Genomic DNA, 18,410 nt, shown 5'->3' with positions numbered 1-18,410 from the left:
TAAGAATTATTGTTGTAATTTGCGCATGTTCTGATTAATGTGTTGGATGTGAAGGACTCTCTATACCTAGTTACACATTTCCAACACTGATATCAGTGAATTATTTTACTTTAGAAGCTACAGGAGTCATTCACTCAATCGCACAGAGGGACTGACGCAAAACACACTTTAGGTACAGCTCTGCAACATTGATCTGTGTTAAACTATTTGCAACTATTTGAAAGTGTGTCAGTGTTTCCCAATCCAGGTCCTGGAGCCCCAATACTGTACTTTTTCTATGCTATTTTATCTATCTGTCTGTTATCTTTTATTTTATCTTTATCCCGCACAGTCTTCCTTTGAGTTCACACTTTCCTGATGTAACGGCGCTTTGACTGTGGAGAAGAAGTCCAGTGCGGGCTCGGCAGAAGAGCACATTGACGGCACATATCGACCGCAAAGGGGGAGCTCACGAGCACCCTTCTGAGACCTAAATCTACAAATGGGACACCATATGGTCTCGTGGAGTTAACGGACACACGTACGCGGCAGCCATTGTAAGTCCACAAGACCGAAAGTGCATATGAAGTGTGCCATTTAGGACAGGGCCTCAGAACTGCTTGCTTATGCTAACAGGTTCATTCACACACTTAAATATAATTTATAGCTCACAAGTTAATCAAAAAGTATCTGTTTATTAGAAAAGATTAACTCTAAATGTAGATCTAAATGAATACAGTACATTTCCCTTATTATTACTTATGTGCCAGTGATTAATCCTCTGTGTGCTAAAATTGTCAATCCTCAACTCACCCCAGTTTCTCCAGCTTACAATCAGAATGTTTTAGTAGAGCTGACAGCCGCGTTACTCCTGAATATCCATAGTTATTCTCACTCAGGTCCAGCTCTCTCAGAGACGGGTTTGATCTCAGAGCTGAACCCAGATCAGCACAATCTTCCTTTCTGATATAACAAGATCTCAACCTGTGAGTGTGAAGGGAAGAAAAAATTTTTTTTCCATCTTCATGTGTATTTCCATTTGTCCAACAAAAAACTTTCACAGAAAATAATTTAATTGTTGAGCATAACTAACAGGTCTTCATTCAAACAAATATATAAAATAAAATCAGTGAGACTCACCCCAGTTTCTCCAGTTTAAACTGAGGGTCTGCCAGTAGAGCTGAAAGCATCTTCACTCCTAATTCACTAATGCTATTCTTACTTAGGTCCAGCTCTCTCAGATGAGACGGGTTTGATCTCAGAGCTGAACTCAGAACAACATAACCTCTGTCTGTGATTTGACAAGATCTCAACCTGTTTTCAATGAATAAAGAGAAAAGACAATGACAAACTCACTCAGAGAGACAATATATCATAATTTACACACCAATATAGTATCTACGTCCGGAATAAGTGCTGGTTGGACGCTAGGTGGTGCTATGAATTAATATTCTTTTGAAATTTAACAACATTTTTAATTAAACTTCAAAAACTGTTTAATTTACATACTTAAATCATTTATTCAATACACAAATGAAGGAAATCTAATGCCTGTATGGAAAGATCAATGAACTGCTTGTGTCCTTAAACAAAATCAGCAGATAAATCATAAACAGCTGTTAAATAAGACAAACACAGATGAAATAAAACCATCACTTGTGATTATTATTGATTGGTGACTGTCTAGTTTTGTTTTTACCTGCAAACTGAAAACTGCAGAGAGCTGCAGGTAGTGATGTCTGTCATGTCTGTTTAACATGTCTAACAATATGGCGATTGTGCTGCATTTACTGCAGAAATGATATTGTTTACATAATCATATATTCATGATATTTTATTTAGCTTTCAAATGCAACTTGGATGCTTTAATTGTGATTAAACTGGCTGAGTTAACAAAAGTGTATCAAACATTCTGCATTACTTCAGGCAGGCCTCGTAGTCAAGCTCATTTATCAGCTGATTGGCAAATTCCAACCCTGCCCATATCAGATGATCTAATTCCTATGCACTCAATTGGCAACTCTCAATCAGGGCACATTACTTAAACGCAGCTTCAGTCTGCCTGTTTGGCTGCTTCCGCTGCACGCTGCTTTGCAACCCACTTCTTCCTTAAACTTGTTTGACTTGTCAGAAAGACTTGGTTAAACAATGTCATTCTATTGTTATTGTTGCATATTCATGTTCTGGGAAGATTTTGCAATGCTGTCCCAGTCATTACACGGGAGGGTTGTCCCCAGAAGCTGCTGCTGTTCTTCCTGTCTTGGCTTTTCATGGACCTCATGAAAAGGACGGGGAATTTAGGACAGAGCCATAACGCCAAATGTAACTTTAGCAAACACGCCAATAAAGGGATTATAAGGTTTGTCTATGGTACTTTTGACTTCAGATAACAAATGTTTAGACCCAGTATGTTTACTGTGGGCATTCAGAAACAAAGCTTGCATCTTTCTAACTGTAATAATTGTGTGTGTGTGTGTGTGTGTGTGTGTGTGTGTGTGTGTGTGTGTGTGTGTGTGTGTGTGTGTGTGTGTGTGTGTGTGTGTGTGTGTGTGTGTGTGTGATGGGTAGGTTTAGGGGCAGGGGCAGTGTAAGGGGATAGGATGTACAGTTTGTACAGTATGAAATCCATTACGCCTATGGAAAGTCCCCATAAAACATGGAAACATGACATGTGCGTGCGTGTGTGTGTGTGTGTGTGTGTGTGTGTGTGTGTGTGTGTGTGTGTGTGTGTGTGCGTGTGTGTGTGTGTTATATATATATAATGATTATAGCCGTGTACTTAAAAAACAGACAAGACTTTACACTATTTCATTACTTAACTTGAACTAAAAATGAACAACACTTCTACATAATTTATTAATCTTTGTTAATTAATTTTAACATTTAATCTGAACATATACTAATCCATTATTAAAATCAAAAGTTGTATTTGTTAACTTTGTTTACTTTGGTAATGAATTATGAACTAACATGAACAAACAATGAACAGCTGCATTTCTATTAAATAACATTAACACAGGTTGTCAAATACAGTAACAAATGTACTCCTCAGGGTTAGTTCATGCTAGTTTTTACATTAACAAAGTTATGACATTTATAAATATAAAAACTTCACATTTTGAATGTTTGCCACTAATGTTAATAAATGAAACCTTATTGTTACCTAACAACAAATATAGTTTATGCATACACTCACTGTGAAGTTAAACCATAAAGCAGACGACTGCTAGTTTTGAGTGGATTTCACAGGACACACAGTCACAGCACTAGCACTAAGATGTGAATGTTAAACTAAATGATATATGCCTTAATAAATTGACATTTAATGTATCAAAAGTGTATCAGCTTTGCCATGTCTAAAGAAGATAAAGCACTAAAACCAAGCTTTTGTGATGAAGTTTGGTAAGAAGGAGGGTAGGAAAAAAATCATGCTTTGTGAATATGACAAAAATCTTTACTAAAATCTTAAGTAAACTTTAAGGAATATATTAAAATAAAAAGCATGCCATTAACCCTCTGCAAATACTATTGCACGCAGCAATTAACAGGGTTCAAGGGTTTTAAGACCTGTATGCCATCTATGCTGTTAGGGTTTATGTCGACTTGAAATGTTGGGCTGACACCATAAAATATGCATGACACACACACACAGAATAGAAAGGCTTAAACATTAATACACAATAAGCTTGCTTACACAGACATTTTAATAGATACAGATGCTTGAAGTAAATTAAGAGTACCTTTTTTTAACTATTATTCGCCTCTGTATAATACCATTTTTAGGTTTCACATTAGTCATAATGTGGCACAATCGTCAAAACTGAGAGCTCAGTAAAAATGAAGTGAAAAACTGACTAGATGTGATCATGTTATAATATTAGACTTGGTCAAATAGATGCTCAAATTTTATTGGCCAATGGCAGTCACGTTTTTCACGATACATGAATATCCTCATAAATCATCATGACAACTTGGACAAGGACACCGCATGCCAATTTTCAAGTCAATTGTACTAATGGTTGCATATTTAAAACTTCGTTTTATACATGCCACAAAGTGGTGAATCACCTCAGTTTTTTTGAATGAGCAGAATGAGCTCTTACATTAGCATAACAAGTTTGGTCAATATATCTCATTGTATTCAGGAGTTATAGCCCTATTAGTAAAATTCAAAAGTTTTAATGTCATGAATCACCAATCAAAATTATTTTAACAGCTTTTTTTCTATAAGGGACCCTAGATGATGCATGTCAAGTTTTGAGTGAATCGGACAAACGTCCTATGAGGAATTCGAAAAAGTATAATCATAAAGGCTTTAGCCTTCTTGTTTGAGCGTGCTACTCTCAAGCCGGCAGACTTGGGTTCGAGTCCTGCTTGGAGCGGGTGGTTTGAACAGGAGGGGTTACACCTGAACCCCTAAAGATACATCGAACAGTGATAGATTGTGTTATTTTTTATCAACAAATATGCACCGGATAACTCACCCCAATTTCTTCAGTTTACACTGAGGATGTTCCAGTAGATCTGAAAGCTGCTTCACTCCTGAACATGTAATGTTATTCTTACTCAGGTCCAGCTCTCTCAGATGAGACGGGTTTGATCTCAGAGCTGAACTCAGAACATCATAACCTTTGTCACTGATTTGACAAGATCTCAACCTGTGGTTGTGAAGAAATAAAAATATGGTAAATTCAGAATACAATGAGAACCAGGTAATTATTACCTACATTGTTGAAAGGTATTGTAGAGACATAAGTTCACTAAATATGAAATGGCTAATTTCAGACCTATGAATTATGAAGAAACTAAACTAAAAACAGCAATTTCAAACAGTAGTAATAATTTATTGTTACGGCTATAATTTGTCATTTTTTTATTAGTTAAATGCAACATTGGTGGACAGAAGCAACTTTTTCATTTTTTTAAACATATTTTCTAAATTTTCTAATTAGAATGTTAAGGTGTGTGGACTGTAAATGTATATATGCAGATATCTACACTCCAGGTGAAGGAAAGTTACAGCAGTGGTTTTCTCTCTAGTACACTGTCAGACAAGTTTCCATCAGCTTGCTATCTGTTCCAATGGAATTAAAAAACATATAATGCAAACAAATGCATCCATATTTATTTTCTGCTTAACGACCTCAACCCACAGCCATTATCCTACCACTTCTTACTATTTTGTTGTTTGTCACAGCAAAATCTAAAAAACAAAAGTATTCCTTGTGAAAAATTCATGACCAAAAACAATACCACTCACTCCAGTTTCTCCAGTTTACACTGAGGATCTTCTAGTAGATCTGACAGCAGCTTCACTCCTGAATCTCCAAGTATATTCCCACTCAGGTCCAGCTCTCTCAGATGAGATGGGTTCGATCTCAGAGATCTCAACCTTTCAGTATGAAGAAAACACATTAAATGTCTAGAAAATAATAAAATAAAAATTTATTTTTAACAAGAATTCAGATCAGGCTAACAATGGAGTTTTCTTTTTAGTGCAACAGAGGATTGTTAGGCCAGTCTAAATAGGGAGAGCCTCAAACTCTGATTATTGTAATATTAGTCTAACTAAGTGTACATATGAATCCACAGCATGACTATACAAAGTTACCATTAGAGGAAGCTAAATTAGTGAACTTAGCTCTATGGTAATGGTCAACTGTGTTCAGATCTATGGGAACTAAATAATATATTCTAGAATTAGCAAAGTGGAGAACGGCCATCTAGAATTTTAGGCAGTTGCCTCTGTCTAATGACCAAGACTGACGAGTTTGTGATTAAGAGATTGTTTATCCGGCCGATGCGAGACTCATCGGGACCCGGATGAACGAGAGTAAAATTAAATAAAGAGTCAAATAATATAATCAAATGCGTAGCTAAACTATTATATAAATTACCAATAATCAATTGGCATTCTAACCTTAATTTGAGGTTGTGATAAAATTGAGTTTAATTGGAATTAAATTACTTTGCCCAACTGGAAAGACCCGCGCAATTGGCTGCCGCCCTTGGACCTGAAGGAGGGCTTACACCCCCTTGAATATCGGCCATTTCCACCACTGCTTATATTCTCCATTGTGTTAAACATTCTAAAATGACAGACTTTACATGGCTGATATAACCAAATGTTTAAAAACTGAATTCAAAATATTTCTGCTGGGCTACAATATACAATCAATCAATTTTAAACATTTAGACAGTCATTCAGACAAGGAAGGTTATTATTTTTATGCATTGCACCGCTCATATATATTTACTCACTCATGTTCTCCAAATGTTTTGACCACTGATTTGATCTGATCCAGCTGCTCTTCTGGGTTCAGAAGCACAATCATCAGAGAGGAAAACTCAACAGGAGAGAGTCTGAGTCCAGATTTCAGATGTGTTTTAATCTGCTGGATTAGATATCGGTCATCCAGCTCTTTCAAAGCGTCAAACAGGAGACTGTTTTCGACTGCATTTTCTGAAGAGGAATTCGTGATCATGGTTTTGATGTGTTGAATTGTTGCTAGACTGGATGAAGAGCTTCTTCTTCTCTGTGTCAGGAGGTCTTTTAAAGTTCTCTGACTGGACTCCAGTGTCAAACCCAGTAAGAAGCAGAAGAAGAGATCCATCTGTTTCTGTAGAGCGATGTTCATCACTTTCTGGAGTAAGTTGTAGTCTGTCAAGCTCCGCTCTCCATATTCAAGTTTTAGGCTGGAGAGATCTCTGAGATGGACTGCATTTCCTCCATTAATGATCTCAGTCACATATAAAGCTGCCAGAAACGCCTGTGTTCTGTGATCCATGAAACAGAAGGACTTTCTTTGTTCATCAATCACTTTTATGATTGATGAGCTTGCTTTAACACGTTCAGCACTGAGTCCATCAGGTTCATCACAGAAGAGAGAGCTGCCGTTTACCAACAGATGAAATGCTATTTTCCCCAGAGCTCTGATGGTCTCTTTTCTCTCTCGATTCGGTTCGGTCTGAGCTAACAGAAATCTGCTGTACATCTGAGTGAGAGTCTTAGGGAGATCTGAACCGCCTGTACTGATAATTTCCTCAGGAATCGCTGTGATGAATCTGCAGTAATCTGGTGAATAACACATGCTGTTGATGCGTGGTGATGTCCTGATGTGACTGATGACTTTATTGGCCATAATAGGATCACTGATGCTCTTTCTGAAATATTCCTCCTTCTGTTCATCATTAAAGCCCTGGATCTCTGTCACACGATCAATATATTGTGCAGGAATCTGATTGGCTGCCGCTGGTCTGCTGGTGATCCAGATCTGAGCGTTTGGAAGCAGGTTCCCCATGATGAGGTTTGTCAGTAGATCAGTGACTGAGGCTGGTTTGTTTGGATCAGTAATACTCTTAGTGTTTGTGAAATCCAGAGGGAGTTTAAACTCATGTAGTCCATCAAAGATCAGCATGATCCTGTCAGAGTCAGGCTTCAGATGTTCAGTGTTTTTAAAGCATTGCTGGAGAAGCTCCATGAAGCTACACTCCTTCACCATATCTCTGATAATGTTTAACTTCTGGAAAGGGACCAGCAATACATATTCAATATCTAGGTTTGACTTCTCTTCAGCCCAGTCCAGGATGAACTTCTGCAGTGTCACAGTTTTTCCAATGCCAGCTTCACCCTTCATCAAAACTGTCCTGATATTCTGTCTTTCAAAGATGTTGTTGCTTATGATCTCTGTATTGTCGCTGATGTGAGAATCTGTTTCCTTTATTATGTGCCGCTCAATGAAGACATCATTCAGTAGTCGTCTTTCTCCAGGAGATTTTTCTTCATTCAGATACTGAAACTCGTCCTTCAGTCCCAGTTTGAATTTATCTGATACTAAAGAGACACAAACACAAACAGCAACTTCACAATTGCTTGCATTTATGTTTACATCAGTGACATTATTTAGACTATATTAAGAACTTTTCTCCTAGAGACTAGGGAACATAAAACCCTCAGCACTGAACTAGAAGTCAATTCTGTTTGAAAGTTGAGTTTGGATAAAAGGTTTGGATAAAAAAAGATGGGGGGGGGGGGGGGGTCATGCAATAGAATTCAAAAGTGGTTTGATGTTATTAAGTTCCAGGTACTCTTCGAAATATCTTATTGTGTGTCACAGTGTAGAAAGTCAGTCATACAGGTTTGGCATGGGTGAGTAAATGATGACAGAATGTTAATTTTAGGGTGAACATTCTCTTTAAGCTTTACTGACAGCATTTTTGGCATAATGTGAGGGCACAAGACTTGAAGGTTCTAAGGTTATGTGTCAACGTAGTGCCATAGGCCTAGTATATGCAACGTGATATCCAATCTATCAACTAATGTAATGTAATCTACCAAGGTAAGAGTAAACTAACTCCTAGACTGGATTTATGTCTGTAACATAAGTTTATTCACATAGAATGGTAGTCTCACTCCAAAAAGGACATTTTTATGAAAAATAGGCACATACTCTCAAAAGATTTATGAGGTCCGGAGGTAGTAAAAGGGAGCAAGTGTCCCTCTTCTTTGACGTCCGTGACTGCAACACACAAATAAAACTGTTGTTGTTATTCACAGACCACCACAATTCAACAAATTGTTTCAAAAAAGGAATAAAGGACTCACCGATATTAAAATGGTCCTTTCCCTAGAGAAAACATTTGAAGATAATTAACAATCAAGATAAGAAGTTAACGATTACTCATTCTCAAAAAGATTCTCTTTTTTTTTCTTCAGATGATATTTGATAAATGATCATCCTACCTCTGTGGTGACGCTGATGACATCACTGTCTACGGTGTAGTTGAGTTTCCCCAGCGCTGCACATTTGATCTTATATTCAGTTCCTGCTCTCAGATCAGTCAGAGTAACTGTGAGTTCATCCTTCAGCACAGGTTTAGATGTCCAGAGTATGCCCTGCTTCAGTTTATACAGTATTCTGAGCTCCACTGTAGCAGGACATGATGGAGGAACCTTCACAACCACACTATTATCTTTGACCTCTTCAGTAATTGGACAGGCTGGTTTGGATGGAGGAATAAAGCAAACAGCTTCATCACATTCACTTTCATACAGCAAAATGCAGGAACCAGGATTGTTCTTCATGTCCTTTGAGGACACAATGAACTTGGCTGGTTTACGGTCTTTTGAATCAATAAAGTTCTTAAATATCTTCAAGTTGTTCCTCGTGGTCTTGTGGATCTCAGGAGTGAGCCAAGACTTCTGCTCTGAATCAAGGCTGTTCTCATTTTTTCCTTTTGTTGAAGGATTTAGATGGGCCTTTTGTTGTAGAAGCAGCATGTCTGAACAGTTCAAGGATGTGAATGTGTAACAGACCAGATTTCCAACCTCTAGATCCATCAAGACCAGATCTATGTTGACTCCTATCTGAGCACCAGCACCCTTCAGCTGTCTGAGGATTAGTTTAATGACGTCAGACTCTCTTTCTCTCTCTTTCAGCCATTCTGCCAGGTCTCGTCCACTGAATGGAGACTCATTATGTTCTTGTAGAAGATCATTCAGGTCAGTTTCCTTCATCACGTCTCCACGAATGTTTGGCAGCAGAGAGCTGAGTTTCTTCATGAGTCTCAGTTTGTACATGTAGCAGTTTTGCTTCATTTGCAGAATTTTATCATGAAGTGCAGTAAAAGTTGAAGCAGGTAAATCTTTCAGAAGGTCATTGCATTTCATCTCAGTTGTATTTAAATTCTCAATCGCTGATTCGGTTTCTAGGATTAGATCCATGCTGATGTCTTTCTGAAGATTTGATGCTCCTGAGTGAAGTTTGTCCAGAGGATAAAGCCAAACTCTCAGAGGAACCGCCAGCTCTTTCTTTTCCCCCAGCAGGTTTGGAAGATCAGAGAAAACCTTTATCGCATCTTCAAAAGAGGTCGGGTTAGACGGTAGCTGAAAGTCACCATAAAACGTGCATGTGAATTTCCGAACTGCGTTCTTCTGAGTGTCATTCATCTTTAGATTGATGCTTGCATCTACTGAAATGCATTTGAGCTTCTCAAAGGCCACTTTTGCTTCTCCTTCTACTGTCTTTATTTCCTCATCTGAGGACACATCTCTGTCAAACACAAAGCAGGCTTCTGCTCCATACAGCACTGCTGTCACCACGTGTGTTGCTGTGTCATTATCAAGCACCTCATGATGAACTGTATCTGCAGGTATTAAGTGTTTCATGGTCAGTTCTTCAAACCTGCTGGTTGAATGATAATGTAGTGTCAGTCTCTGTTGTTTGAAAGACTTCTTGGTGTCTTTGAGATATTTGGCTGCTCCACTAACGTTGACGAATCCACCTAAAACACTCAGTTTCAGAGAGCCATCAACGTTCAGTAAGTTGGATTTGTCCTCAATGGAGTCTGAAGCTGTGACATTGAAATCTGTGTTAATTTTGGGATGGACTTGTAGACTCTGCTTTAGCTTCTCTGGATCCCACAGTGTGATTCCTGCAATAGGAAAACATACACTAAACCTAACCGTTTTATTCCTATCTATATTCTGAAGTTTTTTTTTTCTGAGGTGTTTGTTTATACATCATTCACACTGATTTATATAACATTTTATTCCTAAAAACATGGTGATTTTTTTTTTTGTCAGTTCAGACAGTATTTTCTGATTTAGAGAGTGATAAAAAGAGAAATCGTCTCACGCTACTTGACTGTAATCCTGTTGCACTGATTTAGCGCTATGGGAAAACATCTTTGTTTGACCAGTTGTGAAGTCTGTGTGGCAGTCACATTTAGCTTTAAACACTTTCTAACAATGATGTCATTGAAATGCACCTTCATGAGAGACTATAAATAGACGTGAAATGTGTGCTTACAAAACACTTGAAGAACACTTGACTGCCTGAAGAGAAGTCCTGAATATGCCCCCAGTGTGGCAATGCAGCGCAGCATCTTGCTCCCACTTTTTTTAAGGGAACAGGGCTACGGTTAAGTAACCCGAAATGTTGCCTATCAAAAGCTACTCTTAATGCTGCGCAGATTTGGCGCTATAGGAATGAGAAAACCAACACCACAAGTGTCTGGACCCCTTAAGGTTGTATAGTGTGTGCGCACCAACATGAGAAAGGTCACAGACATGAATGTGGGATGTCAACTCAAGGACTGGAATAACATGAACATTCAAATGATAAAATCTGATAAATGTGTGAGGAGAGGGCTATCCTGCCGCATCACATACTTTTTTGCAAGGGAGTACCTCTTGCCAAAGCCTTGGAGGGTGCAAACCACCTATTGGAATTAGCCCTAACTCCTACAGGTTAAGCTTGACTGTGCGCCTCATAGGCTAGAGCAATAGTCACCCAGTCCCTCACCCAGTGTGACATAATTTGCTTGTTGGTAGCCATCCGCCGGTTGTGGCCCCCATAGCAAATGAAAAGTTGCTGTAGCTTATGCCACAAACAGGAGAGCATAATCTGGACACAGATGAAGTTTTAGTTTTTAGTGAATAGCAAAGGACAGAAGACTTTGAGAATCACCAAATGCATGGTCGAAAATTATAACTTTAGAAAGAAGTCAGGGTGAGGGTGCAAAATAGCTTTGACCAGTCCAAGGCCGGAGTCTAAGCAGAATGCCGAATTGACAGAGCCTGCAAATCTTTAATTCTTTTTTGATAAGGAATGGCCATGAGAAAAACTTTACCTTAATCTTTAGAGTCAGAAGCTTGTCAGGTTCTGACTCTAGTTGTTCAAAAAGGGGTCTCGACTAGCCACTCAAGGACTTTGGCCAAGTCCCACAAAGGGATCTTTTCTCTAATGGGAGGCCTCAGCCTCAGCTCCACAGATCAGCAGGTGCTTCCTAACTTAAGCCCCATCAATCAGAGGACATATGGCAGTCAAAAATACCCTGAGAGTAGCAGGGAATGCTGATAATTTTTCCTGCATAAACTTCAGCACTGGAACAATCTGGCAGTGAACTGGGTCTGCATGGCATGTAATACACCACCTTTCAAAGACACCCAATTTAAGGGCATATATCCTTCTTGTGGAGAGGGCCCTAGTACTTGGAATAGACTATATGACGTCATCTGGAAGCCCAGCATCCCTCAGATGGTACCCCTCAGGGGCCAAGTGTGAAGGTTATAAAGCTCAGGCCAGAGATGAAATATTGTCCCCTGTGCCTGAAATAGAAGGTCACTCCTGTTTGGAAATCACCCAGGGTAAGCTGTCGAGGAGCGGTACTAGGTCATAGAACCAAACTATGGTTGGCCAACAAGGCGGAATCAGCAAAAAGCAAGACCCTTGTTGACGGACCTTGGCCAGGACTCTGGGGAGCAGAGTGATTGGTGGAAATGCATAAAGACGCATGAGCCATGGCATCCAGACCAGATGGGGTTCAGAGAGAAGTCGAGGTTGTGCAATGTCACCTCGAGTGGAAAAGAACAGCCAGATAAGATATTAATACAAGCATCTACCTTCTCAGATAAATACTCAGGCGTGTATTTAATAATTTTATTATCATCATTAATGTATCATTAAGGCCCTGTTCACACTGCAGGCAAAAGTGGCCCAAATCTGATGAAGTCTGGTCAGACTTCTTCAGAGGTAGTGTGAACACTCAAATCTAGCCCAGATCTGATTTTTTCAAATCAGATTTAGACCACATACATATGTGGTCCTGAATCTGACCCAGATCTGATTTTTTCCAATGCGGCCGCAATGTAAACAACCAAAGCGGATTTGATGCGGATATGATGCGTATTTTACATCAATCTATGTCAACATTTGTCACAATTATGCACCAGCGAGTTAGCCCTAGACACAACAGACACAGACCGTAACATTAAAACTTGACTAAATATGGAGAACAGCGATGGAGCGAGTCAATGGAGGGAGAGGGAGGTGTTAGACCTAATTAGTATATGGGGAGATACTTCAATTCAAGCTAAACTAGAAGGATCCTACTGTAACCGCTCCGTTTTTGAAAGCACACAAAATGGAAGAACGTGGACACAGAAGAACGTGGCTTCAGTGCCAAAGGAAGGTGACAAAAGGCCAAAATAACCAATTTTGCTCTCTTTCTTTTCGTTCTTCTCCTCTTTAGCTCCTGCTCATTACTGTTATTGCTTCCATTACACAAACATGTTTAAATAAAAGCGAAAATGCTTACTTCCTCTATAACCTCCTGAACTTTAGTGCAGCAGCGCGCTGCGTCTGATGATATTGATATTATTCTTTTGCACATGCGGGTTAGTTTGAAACCTCAAACAGTTCACACTGGAATCAGATTTAGGCCACATTTTAAAAGGTAATGTGAACAGCCAAACAAAAAATTAGATCCGAGCAAAAAATCTGAATTGAGCATTAAGACTTGTGGTGTGAACGGGCTCTAACAAAACTTAATGCAACCAAATCCTAACCATCCCACCCTGCTCAGCCATAGTCACATAGATTACTTTAATGATGTCTTTACTGCCCTTTTGAGCTTGGTAAAGTAGTTAGTGTCAATGGAGGGACAGAAAGCTCTCAGATTTCATTAAAAAGATCTCCATTTGTGTTCTGAAGTCGAAATGAAAGTCTAACGGGTTTGGAACGACATGAGGGTGAGTAATTAATAACAGAAAATGCTTAATGACCCTTTAATGTAATCAGTCAACTGGTGAAGTATGGTGATATCCACACCTTATTGTTTACATTTGCATTTTTTATCCTATTCACCTGGGGTGTCCGGACTTAAGATCCAAGTCTAAATATTTGGTCTTAACTCAAAGAAATAAATGATGTGGAGAAAACCCTATTAGGGTGTACTGATATATGGATATTCATTCATTGTGTGTGTGTGTGTGTGTGTGTGTGTGTGTGTGTGTGTGTGTGTGTGTGTGAGCCTGTTTATGTGGTTTATGAGGACACAAATTTGTATAACTACATGGGTATTACACTGGTATTACACTATAAATGTGGTTTATGAGGACATATCAAATGTCCTCATAATTCAAATGGCCTTAAAAACATACTAAATTATGTTTTTTTGAGAAAGTAAAAATGCAGAATGTTTCCTGTGATGGGTAGGTTTAGGGGCTGTGTGTGTGTGTGTGTGTGTGTGTGTGTGTGTGTGTGTGTGTGTGTGTGTGTGTGTGTGTGTGTGTGTGTGTGTGTGTGTGTACCTGGTATGAGAGCATCTTTCCTGCAGTCGTACAGCATCCCCAGCTGGAAGGGTCTCCCTAGAGCCGCTGTTTCAATCACATTCACTCCCACTGAAGCCATACTACACACACACACACACACACACACACACACACACAATAACAGTTTCAATAACAGTATGTTAATATGTAAACCATATGTTTACTTTCTTCACTGACAAAAATGGAAAAACTAGACTATATCAGTCAAAGCTCAGCGTTATTGGGTACGATTAATGCATATAGGCTACAATATGGCCATGCAATATGGTATTAATATCAGCTTTATATGTAATAATTAAAAGCCAATATCCTATGTTACTAAACTAAGTTAATAGCACAATTTGGGCCCTAAAGTGTGATTTTTATTTTCCATAGGCTACCCTCACTGGGGAGTATAGTCTATAACTATATATAGACTATAGTTTATAAGCCCCCTAAAATTAAAATCCTAGAAACAGGGGTGTCGGACTGGGGGGGTAAAGGGTACCAAGTACCCAGGGCCCGAGGCAGGGGGGGGGGGCTTAGGAATCAGTTTTCTATAAATACATATACATGCACTAATATTTGTAGGCTATAGCATTTATGTACAAATAAAAATGTTCCTGTGCAAAATTAAACTTGTTGTTAGGCACTGATTTGGTATTAAAAAAAGTAATTTTCATGCTGTGCAGGGCCACCACCCCTCTCGAATCAATGCAAATGGTACGACCCACGGGTGAGGTGCTTTTTTTAAAATTCATGCAAAAATATATACAGAAATTATACATGCAATTACAGCTCACAACAATATATATATATATATATATATATATATATATATATATATATATATATATATATATATATATATATATATATATATATATATATATATATATATACATAGTTTAATTAAAGTGGTTCATGCCAGGTTTAAAATTACACCAATTTAAAGTAACAAAAAGCTTCATATGTCTCGGTCAATCAGTTACTGAGACAGGAGCTGGAGTTAGCCGTGAGATGAACTAGGAAGACAGGGGAAGAGTCGTGTCTTTCCTTAAATGCATTTCCACCAAATGCATCATCGAGCATTGACATTGTTTTAACATAAATATCTACTCCAGGTAGAATAACATACATTTATGTTCGTACTTTATTTGAATAATATACCAATACTTTAGTGCCACACCCTACATAGCGAGCAAACAATATAGTTAACAGGGAGTGAGGAGCAGTCGGAGGCGGAGCTGGAGCTCAACACACTGCCACTCCAGGCGCCTCCTCTTCTGCTGCAGCTCTCCCCAAAGTCAGAAGTTTACATGAAAACACTCTATATTTCCCTCCATTGTCAAAATCTAACACCCACGAAAACACAGGTCGTTAGCGCATATTTTACCGCATTGTTATGCAAATTAGCTCGCACACGCTCTTACATTAAGTACAGGATTGTTCTCAGTTTAATACACATCTTAATGATTGAAAATTACTTATTTTAAAAAGTAGGCTCATTCAAAGACTTATGTCTAATTTAGCGGTTAGTGTAGCCTACCCTTTGATTCTATAGTTGCAACAAAATGCAATAAAAATGTAAAAATGCAATACCCCATTGGTATTTGGTACGGGGGCCCAGCAAGATGGTTTGTACCCAGGGCCCAAAATGTGGTGCTACGCCCCTGCTGTAGAGACAGAAATACAGCCCTGAACTGTGTGCAGAGCTAGTCTATCACTATTAACACCCAACATAACATAAATCGGGATCATTCATAATCATTGACAGATTAATTTCCTTTGATGAATCTTGGATGTAAATCTCTGTGAAATGAAATATTTTATATGAACATCTGTTCTCTTACATGTCGTCCTCTTCAGCTAAAGGAGAGCTGGGTAGTCTTTCTTTTGAACGATATGATGAATCGTTAGGCAAAGGAGATTGCTTAAATCAGCATATTAACAAATCGCATTACCATCTGTAAAGTCACATCTAAAGTATTTCCCAACGCTTGATGTTAAAGCATTCAGTTTATTCTAGACTACAGTGAAAAAATGATGCGTTTCCGTGAGTTTTCTGTCCCCGCCTCTGTGATTATGGCAAGCCGCATTAGCATTAAACACAGCGGGCTGTAGTCATCATTTAGTTTGACTAGTCAAATTTACAATTACAGATATATATTCTGCAATTTTGACTAGATATATCGTTCAATTGACTTTTGACTAGTAGAAATTATAAGATCTACAATTGATTTTGTACTAGGCATAATTCTAATTAGAGAAATTTCAAGAAACAATTTTACTAGTGATAATTAAATATCTATAGCTGAATTATTACTATTACAAATTATAATTGGAGATATCTTTAATTAGTGTTTGTCTAGTCATAATAAAATTAAATATATCTTTATTTCTTAATTTTTTAAAGATATCCAAAATACATTTATCAGAAAGATATCAGACAGTAAATTATTACTAGTCAAATCTCATTTAAAGATATCTGCAATTACATTTGTGATTTTTGACTAAGGAGATCTTTCTTTGGAGATATCTGCATTTAGTTTTGTAACTAAGAAGGATTTCAATGTAGATTGACGGATCTTTTGCTACAATACAATACTCCCACCTTGTGGGTTATTACCTTTATAACACGGGTAAACCTGCATCAAGACAGAAAGCACAATCCATACACAACGCAATATAACATTGATTAATCTTTTTTAAATCACCCTTCACCTTTATTTACTGGGTTTGCCTTGATTCTGAAGCATTAGTCTTGTCCATCACACGTTTATTTTCATTTTTCAGTATAACTCTGTTCTTCACTCTTTTATTTTCAAAATAATACAAAATAATATAGGCAAGGCGAGTTTATTTATATAGCAGATTTCATACCCAATGACAATTTAAAGTACTTTACATAGAAATGAATTAAAATGGTGATAACATATGCAAAAGAAATAAGAATAACATATGAAAGAATTAAAAATAAAAACAAGAATAATTAAAACAGTTGTAAAGAGAATAAAAAAATAATAATACAAATAAATAAAAATAATCTAATAATTTAATATATTCAAAAATTTATATATATATACTGTGCTACCAAAAACTTGTTTGTTTTATTTAATTCATGTATAAATGCATACATTAAGGATGACGTACAATAATTAAAGAATGATGACATTATATTTTATGTAAAATTATATTTGTACATAAATTTTCACAGATATTTATGTCATTTACCTTTCAAAATAGTTTATTATACTTTTCTGAAAATCGGCAGAGAAACGGCTGCAAATGCTCATCGTGTAAACTGTTCAAAAAATAGAAATATACAGTAAAACTTGTTTAAAATATGTATTTCATTAGAGCAGTACCTCTACTATAATGGGATCAAGTCCATTTTAACCAGTGGCGATTTCTTTAAGACTGCAAGGGAAGCTCGGCTTCCCTTATAATGTCACAAAATTAATGGTGAAATATGTACAATTATATTAACATTGTATTGACTAAAAATGCGTTAGAAAACGTTCATCTCAAAGACGAGTTAGTTCAGAATCAGTTACATATAGCAGGTCGGCTGACTCGATTTCCTTCTCATACATTCCCGCAGCGTCAGTGCATTTCCCTATTGAAGCCCAGCGTCCGTTGACTTCAATGGGGCTGCTTTGAACGGTTTTTTTCAGCGCTTCGAAACTAGACGGTCATTGGATAAACGCTGCGATTATGTCCCGCCCACGGACGCTCAGCGTCTCTGGGAGTGAATGGGGAGTGGGCTGGCCCGGGCTCCGAGCTTCTGCGTGTTGATTGGAGGGTCTGCATCTCCTTTTGACTGACAGCGATTCTGTACTATAAGGAATCACTGAAGCTATTCGCGCTCAGTCCCATCGCGGATTTCTCAAGTTCAGTCGAAATAAAAACTGCTGCAACCTCTTTCTTTGATATTTGCTTGGCGAAATTGCTTATTTTCATCATACATTTCACACAATTATACACCACATTCCTTGTTTCAGTTTTACAGAGTTTAATATTTTTTTTAGATCGTTCATTCATTCACAGGGTAACAGACCATTTTCTTGAAAAGGAATATAGGGCAGAATTTACTTTTAAATAAATAAGACAATTGGCTGAAAATGAGCTTCCCCTCTCTGACAGACCAGTAGCCGCCACTGATTTTAACGCACACTTTGTTGCGGCTGAGAAAACACCGAAAAAAGCGAAATAGGCCAACAAACTCAGACTGCTTTACTGATGTTAGCAGTTAGCACTAAGCATTAGGCAGGAGCTGAGTAAATCTTACAATCACACAACAGCAAATTCAACTATTCGTCCAATTCATGTATCT

At 37.9% G+C, this 18,410-nt stretch overlaps 1 protein-coding gene across 1 annotated transcript; it reads right to left on the bottom strand.

Annotated features, from left to right (window-relative positions):
• Positions 1-1,115: 1,115 nt before the first annotated feature.
• On the bottom strand, positions 1,116-16,142 carry LOC137065052 (NACHT, LRR and PYD domains-containing protein 3-like). Its single transcript, XM_067436617.1, has 9 exons — positions 15,928-16,142; positions 14,075-14,175; positions 8,723-10,413; positions 8,585-8,606; positions 8,430-8,498; positions 6,241-7,813; positions 5,240-5,371; positions 4,464-4,637; positions 1,116-1,293 (listed from the first exon to the last, which is right to left on the bottom strand). Exons 2-9 carry the CDS (start codon positions 14,172-14,174, stop codon positions 1,116-1,118), a joined length of 3,939 nt encoding a protein of 1,312 aa, XP_067292718.1. The 5' UTR covers position 14,175; positions 15,928-16,142.
• Positions 16,143-18,410: the final 2,268 nt, after the last annotated feature.

This window comes from Pseudorasbora parva, chromosome 25, assembly GCF_024679245.1.
Source record: "Pseudorasbora parva isolate DD20220531a chromosome 25, ASM2467924v1, whole genome shotgun sequence".
NCBI lineage: Eukaryota > Metazoa > Chordata > Actinopteri > Cypriniformes > Gobionidae > Pseudorasbora > Pseudorasbora parva.
This window is presented reverse-complemented; position numbering and strand designations above follow the sequence as displayed.

Coding starts and splice junctions, on each gene's coding strand:
- LOC137065052 (XM_067436617.1), bottom strand. CDS start 14,174: ATGGCTTCAGTGGGAGTGAATGTGATTGAAACAGCGGCTCTAGGGAGA. Junction 8,499..8,584: donor AAAGGACCATTTTAATATCG/GTGAGTCCTTTA, acceptor TGTGTGTTGCAG/TCACGGACGTCAAAGAAGAG. Junction 7,814..8,429: donor ACCTCATAAATCTTTTGAGA/GTATGTGCCTAT, acceptor GTGTCTCTTTAG/TATCAGATAAATTCAAACTG.